The 14,053-nt window shown below is 42.0% G+C and overlaps 1 protein-coding gene across 1 annotated transcript in view; it reads right to left on the minus strand.

The window, feature by feature from the left end:
* Positions 1-14,053, minus strand: part of CF1H1orf21 (chromosome F1 C1orf21 homolog) — a 227,372-nt gene that overhangs the window by 24,055 nt on the left and 189,264 nt on the right. Inside the window, exon 4 of the mRNA XM_060643724.3 lies at positions 6,763-6,839. Within this exon, the coding sequence (XP_060499707.1) occupies positions 6,763-6,839 (77 nt within the window). The remainder of the gene's footprint in view (positions 1-6,762; positions 6,840-14,053) is intronic.

Consider the following 14,053-nt stretch of genomic DNA (forward strand, 5'->3'; position numbering starts at 1 on the left):
GTGAAATGTGTATTTTATAAAGACTGGTATTTAGCATGGTATGCAGCTGAGCATAGAGGTGTGGGCTGGCGGCAAACAGGCAAAGAACTTGACATTGTCCCTGAACGCTTTGTGCAGTGGTGACGGCCAATGCACCTTTTGGGAAGTGCAATTCCACTGGGATGTGGGAGTGCGTCAGGAAGCATATCTGAGTAGCGCTTGCCCTGTGTGCTTGCTTGTCTAATGCTATTTAACAGCCTACTTAGTCAGATGGACACAGTTTGGGGCGGGGGGAGACAAAACAGAAGAAGGTAAGGAGAACAGAGAAGAATCACAGATGGGAAGTGCGTGGGGAGGAAAACGTCTTGGAGGCAACATGGTCTTAATGACAGGAAATAGGTGTAGGTGGTCCAAGGAGGTTCAGGATTCTGGGCTAAGAGACACATCACACAACGCGCTTCTTTCACTGTTAGTGCTTACTTGTTGCAGTGGCTGGGGGTGGGGGGAGGGGTGGCTCTGGAATAGCTCCTTCCCTTCAAGTCTCGGTGTAGGGGACAGCCCACCTGACATACCCCTTAGCACTATGCCTCCTCCTTTAGGGGCCGCAGAGAATGGCACAAGGGACCCCACACCCTTCAGGCCTCCAATGACAGATAATGGGGCTTGAAGGAGGTTTTCCCCTGTGTGTAAAAGCAAGATTTAAAATCTGGGGGCACGAGGACATCAGCTCTGATACAAGAGGAAAATGACAAACTATCTTATACCAGCAATCCACTTTCACTTCTATATCATGTCATTTTTCCTGTCCTTGATAATTCAAGTGAGGTATATGTCCTGTTTCAGAAACAGGCCTTCTCTTGTTGCAGGCTAGAAAGGCAGGCCAGAATCTGGGAGCATGAGAATATATTAAACAGCCTCCTTTCCTTCTCTGGCTGGGTGGAGAAGCCATTTTGCCTACCTGAGTTTTCCCAGATTCCCTGTGGTTTTACTTCTTTAAGTGCCAAAACATTTTTCATTTGAGCCATTTTGAATGCACACCTTCTAAACTTTAATAGAGGATCTATCACAAACATTACTTGACTTTCACTTAATGACTAGCAGCCACTCCCAAGGCCTTAAACCACAATCTCTCTCTGTGATACGGGAACACTCCCTGGAGCCTCTTGAGATGGGGAGAGCTGGCTCTCCTTAAGCAAAGTGGCCTTAAACTATAGGCTTTTGTTCTCTGCCTGCTTTGAACCGCTCTCATTTCTTCTGGTCAAAGAAGGTATTGGTTCTCTTTCAGTTTTCTTCCCAGCAGCTGCTTCTGCCCCATGCTTAGCACACCCAAATCCATTAGAGTTGTGTCCAACGTTAGTGCAAACAGGATCTGAGGGAGAGAGCCTAGGGGGCTTCCTGTGAGTGGCGAACAGGCATATTCTGGCAGTCAATGTGGCTGCTCAGACATGTTCTGGGCATCCTCCCTGTTCCTGGCCAAACTTTCAGCAGATGAGGTTGCTGGACAGCTCTGGGTCCCAGATAGAAAGGCAGTAGACATATAGACATAGATACATCTTAATAGATAACCGCATACACATATGCACGCATATACACACATATATCTTAATATGGATGACCACACACACACACACATTAGTTTCCCTGGGAGATTCCAAGAGACCTCATAAAAATGGCATTTTTAGGATCAGATGTCCATTGTGGAAACTTTTAGGTTAGAGTTTTTTACATATATTGCTTTGTGTATAATGGAAGGGAAATATTTAATCAATTGACTGAGTGGTCCCTATTTCAATTCATGTGATTCGTGATCCCTCACGAGGCAGTTCAGTTTGTTAGCATGGTGAAGTGTAGTCCCTTCCGGCACTAACGTTGTATGACTGTTACTAACTTCCATTAACTCCTTTATTGAAGTATCAAAACATGAAAACAGGGGTGCTTAGTTAGTACTCAGACATATACATATTAGACTGACAAGATCCCTGGGATCAGGAATGCAGAGATCAGGGTCCATAATAGGAGCTTGATGCCAAAGGTAACAGTGAGGACCTCAAGATGCATGGATAGTAAGCAAGCACAAAAACCTTAGTGGTTTGTGTAGTTTACCTACTTTCTAACCATTAAAAAAAGAAAAGGCATTCCTTGATTAAAGCAAACTGAACAAAAGCTACTCAACCCAGAATGAATTAGTCAAGACAGGGTGTTTTCAACCCTACCTGAATCCTGAACCAAACAGTAACCTTACTCTGGGGTAGAGGGTATAATGGTTGAGAAGTAAAACACCATTTTCATTTTCAGGTGTGCCTTGAAACAATTCTACCCAAACACAGGCAACTGGCCTTCCGTCGGTGCATCTCTACCATCACACCCCACTGATACAGGAATGTTGCCTGCTTTCTCTTTGTCTAAGAGCAAGAATATCCCGGCCTGCCTCCGTCTCATTTCAAAACCTACCAAGAAGTGTCTCCCAGCAGATGGACTGACTTCTTGCCACCTTGAAATATAGTATGTGGGCTGTGTTAGCCAGAAAGATGAATGGAAAGGTGACTTATTTATTATCAGACCCCGATGCACCAAATGAGCTCTTTCAGATAAACTCCGCCATCCCTGGGAGTGTGGCAGACACGGCCGCTTGGAGCCAATGGCACTAAGAGGTCCTTGCTGTGTGTACATCACCTTAAGTACGGTGTGACCTGAAAGAGCGAGGTTTACTCTGCTGTTCTCTGTGGGTTCGTTTCACAGGCAAGCCCTGAAATCCCTTCAACAGGGACAGAGATGGCATTTTCACTCTGATGAAATAAATGATCCGTCTCAGCGGTCTCCTGCCAGGATAAACATGGATGCTCTCTTTTCACGTGGAAACTCTATCAACACAATGGCATTAATATTAGTTTTTACCTTCAAACTGCGCTGTGAGAACCAGTCCTTAAGTAATAACTGGATTCTTAAGCCCTTTCTGCTGCACAATTTGGTGGCTGTGAATGGTGCGGGAGAAAAAAGCACACTGGCCTGTCTTTCCTCAAGGTATTAGAAAGGGATAATTAGACTGTTTATGTATCCACTTACAAAGTGAGTATTTGATGCCGAGATTAATTAGATCTAAAAGTCTTTTAGAAAAGTCTGTATGCTGGTACTTGATTTAACTAATCAAACTTAACAATTTCAGTAATTCCTATTTCTTTCTAATAAACTCAGTCGCGGAAAGCACAACGTTTTCCTGGAGCACTTCCCGTGCCCCCAGTTGGTGCTGGCAGAGCTCTTGTGAGTTAACCTTGAATCGTCAAAGACTCTTCTGTCTGTGATTTCTCAGTTTCATGAGACTAGGGATGATAACAGTATGGAATCTTAAAGACAAGTAATCAAAGGAATGAAGAGGGTGGGCAAGATGAGGGTTTGAGCTGAAAGATATATGGCTTTCATTTTTAGGGACTTAAAAAAAAGTTTCCAATAATAAAAGCCCAAGCCACAAAAGTATCAGAAGACAAGGTCCTAACTCCCTAATACTTCACCTGCAAAAATGAAATGCAATTACTCAGTGGGTTCCTGGCAAATCTTGGCCTGAATAGTTATTTCTTCAAAATCATCATCATCATTGCTCAACTGGATCTCAGGAAAGTGGCTTAATCCTAATCCTCACATTATGACACACCCTTGCTTATAGTCACGCACAGCTACTTTTATTTAGTCGAATATAGTTTTTTTTTAAATAGTATAATATGCACTCATGAAGCCAAAGTAAAAAACGAATGCGAGGACCTTGACAACAACCTAGAGCTAATTTACTTCCTACCCATGTGTGTTTCCTCAATTTAAGGGAACCAACATCCCCTTACTTTCCCCTTTGTATAGCTTTACTGCCTCTACATGTGCTCTAAAAAGCAGATGATTTATTTAGTTGTTTTTAACTTTACAAAGAGTGCATCATGCTTTCTGTAATCTTTCAGGATTTACTCTTTTCTCCTATTATTATATTCCTCGGTCCCATCTAGTGTTGTGAGTTTTAACTAATATTTCACTGTGTGAAGGCAGTGGGGTTCATTTACCCAATTTCCTGTAAAAGGGCATTTGGGTTATTTCTTTTCTTTTTTTTTGAAATAAAGTTTATTTTATTGATGGGGGGAGGGGCAGAGAGAGAGAGAGGGAATGAGAGAATCCCAAGCATGCTCTGCACTCTCAGCGCAGAGCCCAATGCAGGACTCACAAACCGTTGAGGTCATGACCTGAGTTGAAACCGAGAGCTGGAAGCTCAACCGACTGAGCCACTCAGGCACCCCAAAGGGCATTTGGGTTGTTTCTAACTGTTAAGGCATTCTTAACCAGCATCAGATACTGTGATTGGCACTGGGTCATACATTATTTCATTTATAAATATCTCTAGCCCTGTAAGAGACGATGATTCTCCTCTATTTTTCTCTGAGAAAACTGAAGCCTGATGACATTAGGTCACTCTCATGAGATCCCAAAGTCAGGAAGAATGTGCTCTGCATAGTACCTCAGATGAAGATGTGAAGACCATCTATCTTTATTATTAATAAATCTCCTGTTATCAGGTATGGGGTTGTCCTTCCACTTCCGGGGAAAAGAAACTCATTATCTTATGTATACACTGCATAATAAATAATAGTTTCTTAATCACCTGTGTCAGCAAGGAGGAAAAGTAAAACTTCTTGTGGCCTTCCAGAAAGATTTCGTAGTTGAATTCCAGTAACCCAGGTTCTGACTCATAGTTTAAAACGCACACACACACACACACACACACGAATAACAGAGGATTTTCTTCCTAATTTTAATGTAAACACACAAGCCAATTTAGTCAATTTCTCTGAAAGCTTCAGCACATATCAGTTTGCAAAGGAGGCTGCTTCAGTATGTCTAAATTAAATAAGTATTCACACTAAAGGGAAAAAGAAATTCTCCTTCTTATAGTCTCTTCTTAGAACTCAGAGATATGGGAAACATTTAAAAATAGCATATATTGAATGGCTTGGATGAAAACATGACTTGGTTGTATCATGAGATATCTGCTGTCTCTCCAAGGCAGATACAATTAGTGTTGATAAAAGTGATTATCAGTGAAGTGGACAGGAAGGTTGTGATTATGACATAATGTGTACCCAACGGTTCAAAAATTGGCTTTACTATTCCACTGACATTATAGATGATAAGTGGATTTTAAAATGTCCAGTTTTCTTTGAAAGTAAAAAAATTAAATCCTTGAGCTCATCACCACCCCCTGAAGAGGCCTAACCACCTGCAGCACCTCCACAGACACCGAGCCAGGGTAAAGTGATTATGAACTAGGTTATTTTTGTCTCGATTTCCTGGGAAGAATCAGACATAACACAACTTCTTCTGCTTATGGCATGGATTTATGGAACTACTATTACATACATGAATTTATTTTAGGGTGGGGGTGACTGTGCCACCAGTGTGATCAGCACCCTCAGGGAATTTGTTCATATTTAGATGGAACACCACAAAACAGATTTGTAGCTCTGGGAAAATGGAGCCTCTTTGAAGGAAAGGAGAGATAGCTTGAGTGTCACACAAAGTGCATTTTATCGCCAAGGTAGATTCGGTTCTAGAACAATTCTAGAAAAATACCCATTATTCTCTTTAACTTTTTAATTGTGCAATTCATAACACATAGAAAACATATGTTATTTGTACAGTTTTACATAACAATAGTTAAAGGAACACCCATATCATCACCACTCAGATTAAGAAACAGAACCCCTGGTCCCATTGTCTTCCATCCAGTGAGAAAGAACCACGCTTCCAAGTTTAATGCCTTTTCATTTCCTTGCTTGTCTTTATTGTTTTATCACAGACATATATAATAGGTTGATTCATTCGGCTTGTTTTTGAACTTTATGCAAATGAAACTATAGCAGGCAGGGACTACCACTTACTTCCCTTCTCGTGCAACCTTACATTCATGACCTTCTTCCATCTTGACAGGTGCAGCTCTAAGTCATTCATTTTCACTGATATGTAGAATTTTCCAGGTCAACTAGGTCTTCCAGCACCCATGTACAAGTTTTTCTAGGGTATATACCTGAGAGGGGGAATCGCTGGTGGGCAAGGTATGCCCAGGTACAATTTTCTTAGAAACTACACACTTTTCCAAAGTAATTGTACCAGTTTATACTTCCACTAGGGTAAAGAGGCCTGTTGTTCAACATCCTGGTCAACCATTTGTATTGTCAGACTTCTAAATTTTTTGCCAATCTTGTGGTGTGAAATGGTATTTCTTCCTAGACGTTAGCTATTCATGTTTCCTCTTCAGTAAAATGGTTGTTCATATCTTTAGCTTCTTTTTCTATGAGCTCTCTGTTTTTTACTTATTGATTTATAGAGTTACTTTACATATTCTGGAAACCCAACCGTTATCAATTATATGCATGGTAAATATATTCCATCACTTCCTTCTACTCTCCTACAGCAAATTTTGATAAAAAGAAGTTCTTAATTTTAATGCAGTCATATTAATCATTTTTCTTCAAAGATCTGCATCTTTTGTGACTTTTTCAAAATTCTTCCCTACCCCATAGTCATAAAGATATTTCCTTTTATTTTCTTCTAACTGATTTGACATGTCTGTTCTGTCAGTTATTGTGGGTCTTTTTTGGCACTCTCTGCTCTGTTCCATTAGACCAAATCACAGTGTCTCAATCACTGAAGCTTTATAATACATCTTGATTATCTGGCAGGCAAAACTAAGCTCACTCTGAAAATATTATTAGCTTTAAAAACAATATAAGGAAAAAAGGAACTAGAACTTACTTTGCTCTGGGTTGATGAACTAATCCTGGAATCTCTTTATTAGTTTTAAGTCGTACATTTGAACTGGCACTTTTTTCCTGAAAAACACAAACAGACACATAGAAGACAAGATGAGAATCGACAATTAAACAACAGCATAAACTGTCATCACAGAAATGTTAGTTTTGCTTGAGACCCTTCACAGCTGGTTACTTCACAAGGACAAAAATCCTTGCAAAGATATCACACTGTAAGGTGAAACCGCCAAAGATTTTGGAACACTGTCGTGAAAAGAGGCGGGAGTTTTAAAAACAGCCATTAACTATTTTTGAAAATTATGTGCAACTCATATGTGATTTTTAGGTGTTTTTAGGAGCTACTAAAAATAGGAAGAGACTCAAAGAACAGAAGATTCTAGTGTCAAAGAGCTGCCGTAGTATAATCACAGACACTGTTCACATGCCCAGGTCAACTAACTTCAGTGCATTCTATTTACAAAAGACATCTGTAGTTATTGAGACATGAAGTTTGCACAAGGCCCTAGCAGTGACAGAGAGAAGGACATGATTAAAAATAACTAAATCTATTCCACCCATAACAAATATTGTGAGATTGAATTCAATTGAATTAATAAAATTCACTACCAACCTATATTCGAGAAGCACTTCTTTGGCTTTTAGTCTGATCTGATTTCCTATTCCCAGTATACTAGCCACGTGGGAAAGAAACACTCTCAATCTTAAAATGCAAGTATATCCGTAAGCACGCTGCCTCAGTTGTGGTACTGCTCTGTATTTAGACCATCTCGATAATGGCACTGCTTTGTATTTATACAACATTACCTTTACAAAATATTCAGGAGGCGTTATAACTGGCTCCTAAAACACACCCCCGAAATGAAAGTCAGGGCTGTTCTCAACCTATTTAACAAGGGCCGGTGTGCGTGCAAGGATCTTGATGTGCGGCAATAATTCAAAGCCTAGGCTGGGGCAAGGAATAAAGACTCGCACGGGCTGGCCCGCTGTTCTTCCCAGATGCAGAGGGATGTGGGATGACAGATAAAACAGATGGCCCCCAAATGAACTCTTGTTTCAAGAGTTCATCTTTCTCTCAGGATAGCAGAAGCCACTTAAATCCGTGAACCTCCAGTGATTTACACACTGTGGGTTTTGGGCTATTCACCATCAAACGTGAGCGTATCTGTGTAACATCGGTACTCCACAACAGAGGGTAATTTTGTCTGTGATCTTCTAGGAAAAGAAACAACCATTACGATTCTCTGGCAGTCTATCCTACCTTGTTTACCTCACACTAAACTTTGGAGTGTTTTCACCACCTTTTAATGGGTATAAAATATATAACTGTTCCTTCTGCTGACACAGTCAGGGAACAACAGACGAAGTACCTTCGTGTTTACAAAGCAGGGCACCGGCTCCGGGAGGGCGAGGCCCAGCACTTGACGGGAGCTGCGAGTCACATTACTGGTTGCACAAGTGAGCAAGGTCAACATGTGATGAACGTCTTTTTAACAGTGAGAGAGAAAAATAGCTCACATGTCGTCCCTCTGGAAGGACTGCAGAGGTAGGTTCCAAGTTAGTCATCTTTTTCCCCTTAAACTTCCTGTCAGCTTGGATTAAGCACTGAAAATAGACATATGACGGGGACTTCCACTTTTTCTCTACTCACATAAGTTCCCAAACGCTGAGCTAAAATGATGTCATTTTGAACACTGCTGAGGCAGGAACGCGGCTTCTAATACTAAGACTAGAAACCGTACACAACTGTATTCTGTTTATACTCAATCTATTAAACCGTACCCTTCATAATGGCACTGAGTCACCACATCTTCCTTAAAACCACACTGTGTGGTTGCTAGGAGAAGAAGGAAACCCCAAGCAACAGAGGCTGGGCGGACGGGACGGGCCAGCCCCCCGGACACCACGCACAGGTGCACACTGCCAGGAAGCGGGAGGACCAAAACCGAGGCAGAGGCTCGGGGAGGAATCTCAGCTTCAGATTTCCCAGTTACACAAAAGGAAAAAGAAAGTATACATAATTACACACACATTTCTATGGATTGCACACGTAAAATGCATTAGCTTTTACAAATCACCACTCACCAAGATCGTAACAACGACCCAATGACCACGTACTCTAAGTCAGGCACTATACTAAGTGATTTCCGTATATGAACTCATTTTAATATTCACAATTATTTACATATATTAACTCATTTTTATGTCCACATTTCTGAGATAGCTACCGGTTTTATTTTTACTTTCTTCTTCTTCTTATTTTAAAGTTTATTGATTTACTGTGATAGGGACAGAGACACCATGAGTGGGGGAAGGGCAGAGAGAGAGGGAGAGAGAGAGAGTCCCAAGCAGGCTCCATGCTGGCAGCACAGAGCCCGACATGGGGCTCGGACTCACGAAACCATGAGATCATGAACCTAGCAGAAACCAAGAATCAGACGCTTGACCAACTGAGTCACCCACGCGCCCCAATAGGTACCGTTTTTATTCCCATTTTATAGATGAGAAAGCTGAGGCATTGAGAGATGAAGCACTTACCTGAGACCACACAAGAAATAAGTGATAGCGTTGGGATTTCAACCCAAGAAGGGTCCTCCGCGTCCACGCTATCGGCCACTAGGCCGGCAGTTCTCAAACTGTTTTAGTATCAAGCACCCTTTGCCCATATTCTCCAGATTTTGACAGATTTCATTATACAAGATGAAAAAAGAAATCACATTTGTTAAAATCACCATCGATCTCATCAGGAAAATCTTGACAGAAGCTGTCAGAATCCTGACAGAAATCTGTCAGGAGATCCTGACGGAAGCTTGTGGTGGTATAAAGTTTTCCAAAATTCTAATTTTGGCTTAACATTTGAATTTTATGACTGGCAACACATACTGCCAATTGTTGTCTTTGAAGTGACAAGTTCTCTTCATTCATTCTTGAGACGATGTTTGCCAAATACCCAAGTCTGAATATCCATAATTTATCTGCCACACATTTTTTTTTTCTAAAGTAGAGACAGTGTTCCATAAAAACAATTGCTAGTTCAGCCTGCAACTCAATCAACTGCAGAAGTACTTTTCCTTGGGATAACCGCCCTACCTGGGTGCGCAGAAAAAATGTTTTATGTGTGCCTATCTCCCATTTCATCGCATAGACTATTACAAAGCTGTGCACAGGTGTGCCTGGGTGGCTCAGTCGGGTAAGCGTCCGACTTCGGCTCAGGTCATGATCTCACGATTTGTGAGTTCGAGCCCCGCATCGGGCTCTGTGCTGACAGCTCGGAGCCTGGAGCCTGCTTCGGATTCTGTGTCTCCCTCTCTCTCTGGCCCTCCCCCACTTGCACTCTGTCTCTCTCTCTCTCTCTCTCAAAAATAAACAAACATTAAAAAAATTTTTAAGAAGGTATGCATCCAAGGCACAAGACAATATCATTAAATAAATTTACTGCTTCATGAAGGACACTCTGAAGTGACAGTGGAACGTGTTCTTCCATTAGAAGCACATGGTGGTGGTGGATACGATGACTGCTGACGAGGTTTGGTGCCACCGCCTTGACTGGTGTAAGACACCAGCAGTTTCACCCGCTGCCGCTTCTGTACCATCAGTGCAAATGTCAACACAGCAAAAAAGGCAAAATGCTTCTTAGCATTGTGAGGAAAATGACCTCGAGGACATCCTGAGAATGTTATAGGGACCCCGAGGCCTGCAGGCCATACTCTGACTTGTATCTCTCTATTTCTTTCTTTTTTTTTTTTTTTAACGTTTATTTATTTTTGAGACAGAGAGAGACAGAGCATGAACGGGGGAGGGTCAGAGAAAGAGGGAGACACAGAATCTGAAACAGGCTCCAGGCTCTGAGCTGTCAGCACAGAGCCTGACACAGGGCTGGAACTCACGGACTGAGAGATCATGACCTGAGCCGAAGTCGGACGCTTAACCGACTGAGCCACCCAGGCGCCCCTGTATCTCTCTATTTCTTTTGCAGAGAAGAGAACAACTGATTCTTTAATTTGCTATATGCCTTGTTTTAAAAAGTATTTAACCACTTTATCGTGGTAACATTTATATTCCATAAAATTCCATTATAAATGTGTGATTAAGTGATTTTGGTAAGTTTACTGAACTGTGTAATTACCACCACAATCCAGTTTTAGAACTGTTGCGTCATCCTAAAAAGTTTCTTCAAACCCACTGGCAGTTGTTTTCTGCTCTCCTCTGTAGCCTCAGGCAACCACAAATCTGCCTTCTGTCTGAGTATGCCTTTTATAGATTCACGTACATGGAACCTTATAATATATAGCCTTTGGTGTCTGGCATGTTTCGCTTATAATGTTTCTGAGGTTTACCTATATTGTCGCATCTTTTAGTATTTCATTTCTTTTAACTGCTAAATGATATTCCAATGTATGGATATACCGTATTATATGCATTCACCACTGGACGGATATTTGGGTTGTTTCAAGTTTGAGGATATTATGAATAATACTTCTATGAACACTCATGTGTAAGTCTTTGTCACTTCTCTTGGGCAGATTCCTAACACTGAAGAGCTCGATTATATGGTGAGGTACATTTAACTATTTAAGATATCACCAAACTGTTTTCCAAAGCGGCTGCACCTTTTGACATTCTCACTTGGGGTGCAAGACGGTTCCACTTTCTCCATGTCCCCGCCAACACTTGATAGTGTCTTTTCAATTATTGCCCGTCAAGTGCTGTCTGATTGTGAGCTTCATTTATTTTTAAAAACATGACTCATTTGGATTTGTTCTTTGTATCCCTCAGAACATCCAGCACCTTGCTACACAGGATCATTGACGTGTTTATCAGTTAGCTGTGTTTGCACCAAGATGTCAGTTTTATATTTGCTGATAAACATCACTTAACTCTCCTCAGGGTTTGTTGGTTGGGGAAGGGGAGGTTTAAAGAGGTCTGCTTAAACAAAGAAAAAGAAAAAGAAAAGCAAACAAACAGAGAAAACCAGAAAGGGCTGGAAGGACGAGGGTATTGGGAGCCTCAGATAGAGCAGACTCACCAGAGAGCCGAGAGTCGTGCCACATCTGGAGTGCTCCAGACACAGGAACGCAGAATTTGAGAGATGAGGAAGAGGTAACTAAGATAGCATTTTCCCTGGCAGAAAAGCCCCTTTTATTGGTATATGACACTCGTAAACTAAGTACCTAAAATAAACTGGGACCAAGTGGGGCTAAGATGAAGCCATTGAATAGGCCACCAGAAAGCAGTCTGCAGAGCAGTGGTTCATGACCCATCCATGCTGGTATCAGAATCATCTGAGATGCATGTTAAAATACAGATTCCCAGGCCCTACCCAAGACTTCCTGAGTGTGAGTCTCTGGGATTGAGGCCCAGAATGTGCATTTTATTTTTTTATTTTTTTTATTTTTTTAACATTTTATTTATTTTTGAGACAGAGAGAGACAGAGCACGAACAGGGGAGGGGCAGAGAGAGAGGGAGACACAGAATCGGGAGCAGGCTCCAGGCTCTGAGCCATCAGCCCAGAGCCTGACGCGGGGCTCGAACTCACGGACCGCGAGATTGTGACCTGAGCCCAAGTCAGGCGCCCAACCGACTGAGCCACCCAGGCGCCCCCAGAATGTGCATTTTAAAGAAGAGTCCTAGGTGACTCTTAAATTCAAAAAAAGTTTGAGAACTTCTGCTTTAGAGAAAAGATACCTTTGTGCTAAATATGCTGCAAAGCCACTCTGGGGGTCCGTAGAGAGGCCCACCAGAGCAGCAACCCCTTTAACTGTTTTATACTTAGGGGCTCTGTAAGTTGGAAAAAAGCATTCGTTTCTCAAAAATATTTGCAAACTAATGCCAGGTAGTGACAGGTTTATGTAAACAGTAAATCAAACAACTTTCTCCTTTGTTTGGAGTAATTTTCTTTCTTTATGAACAGAACACACTTGCCGGTGTCTAGAGTAAACTTAACATTCTCTTAGTTCCTCTGAGGCCGGAGACAGTCAAACCAACTGTATTTATGCTGCTTCCCCAATCCCTGGGTGGCATCTCCCAAAGGGAAAGTCAGAACCCTGAGAGAAACTGACAGCTTCTTTAAAAAATTTCCCCGAACCTCCCCTTCTTCTTTTTTTTTTTTTTTTGAAGATTTTATTTTTATGTAATCTCTACACCCAACACGGGGCCCAAACTCACAACCCTGAGATCCAGTCGCATGCTCCACTGACTGAGCCAGCCAGGCGCCCCACCCCTCCTTAATTCTGAAGGCGGCCACACAATGTGTTTAGGCATCTGACAGAAAGCACCCTCCCTGTTGGTGAGAAATGGAACTTCTTTTCTTCCATCACTTGTTGGCCTGTGTTGTCCCTTGAGTCTGAGTGGATCTAGGTAGCTGTCACCCTGTGAGGCTCCCTGAGCTGTTCCTGGGTTGGAAGCGTGGGGAGGAACCTCAATTTCTTTTTCTGGGCCCAACAGTAGGAAGTTCAGTCTTATAAAGGAATCTCAGGGACCAGATGGATGCAGGAAGCTGGAGTCCTAGAGACAAGTAGTGGGGGTTGGAGAAACAGCCCCTGGAATTGCTAGTGAAGGAGGTGCTCAGAGCAAAGACACAAAAGCACTCACTCAATGTGACTTTGCAAAGAGTCCTCCCTACATACAGATTGCGTGTGTGTACAACTGAATCCCTGCATTTTAGAAAGTACATGAGAACTAGAAAACATTCAGGGTGTGGGGGAGGGGGCGTACACATATTTTTAAAATAGGAAGACATCAGCTATAAAATAAGTAATTATTCCACTTTGAAGGAGTAACCCATAGGATGTACTCTCTAACAAAACGGCCTCATTTGATGTCTTATATGTGATTTCTCATGTGGTATTAACATGGGATAGGATACCGCATCTTTCAAAAATAAAGGGGGGGGGGGTGCCTGTGTGGCTCAGTCAGTTAAGCGTCCGACTTTGGCTCAGGTCATGATTTTGTGGTCCGTGAGTTCGAGCCCCACATCAGGCTCTGTGCTGACAGCTCAGAGCCTGGAGCCTGCTTCGGATTCTGTGTCACCCAAACTTTCTACCCCTCCCCCGTTCATGCTCTCTCTCACTCTCAAAAATGAATAAATGTTAAAAAAAATTAAGGAATTTTAGCTTTTGTCTTCTGAATGATGGTGATTAGCTGAGCCACATTCATTCTACCACAATTTTTGGATATTAAAAAGTAGCAAGGTCCCAGCCACCAGATGCAAGTGTTGACTTAGATCCATCTACATTATCATAATTTCATGAACTCAACACTTCCATCCATAATTACC

This window comes from Panthera onca, chromosome F1 (genome assembly GCF_046562875.1).
Source record: "Panthera onca isolate mPanOnc1 chromosome F1, mPanOnc1 haplotype 2, whole genome shotgun sequence".
NCBI lineage: Eukaryota > Metazoa > Chordata > Mammalia > Carnivora > Felidae > Panthera > Panthera onca.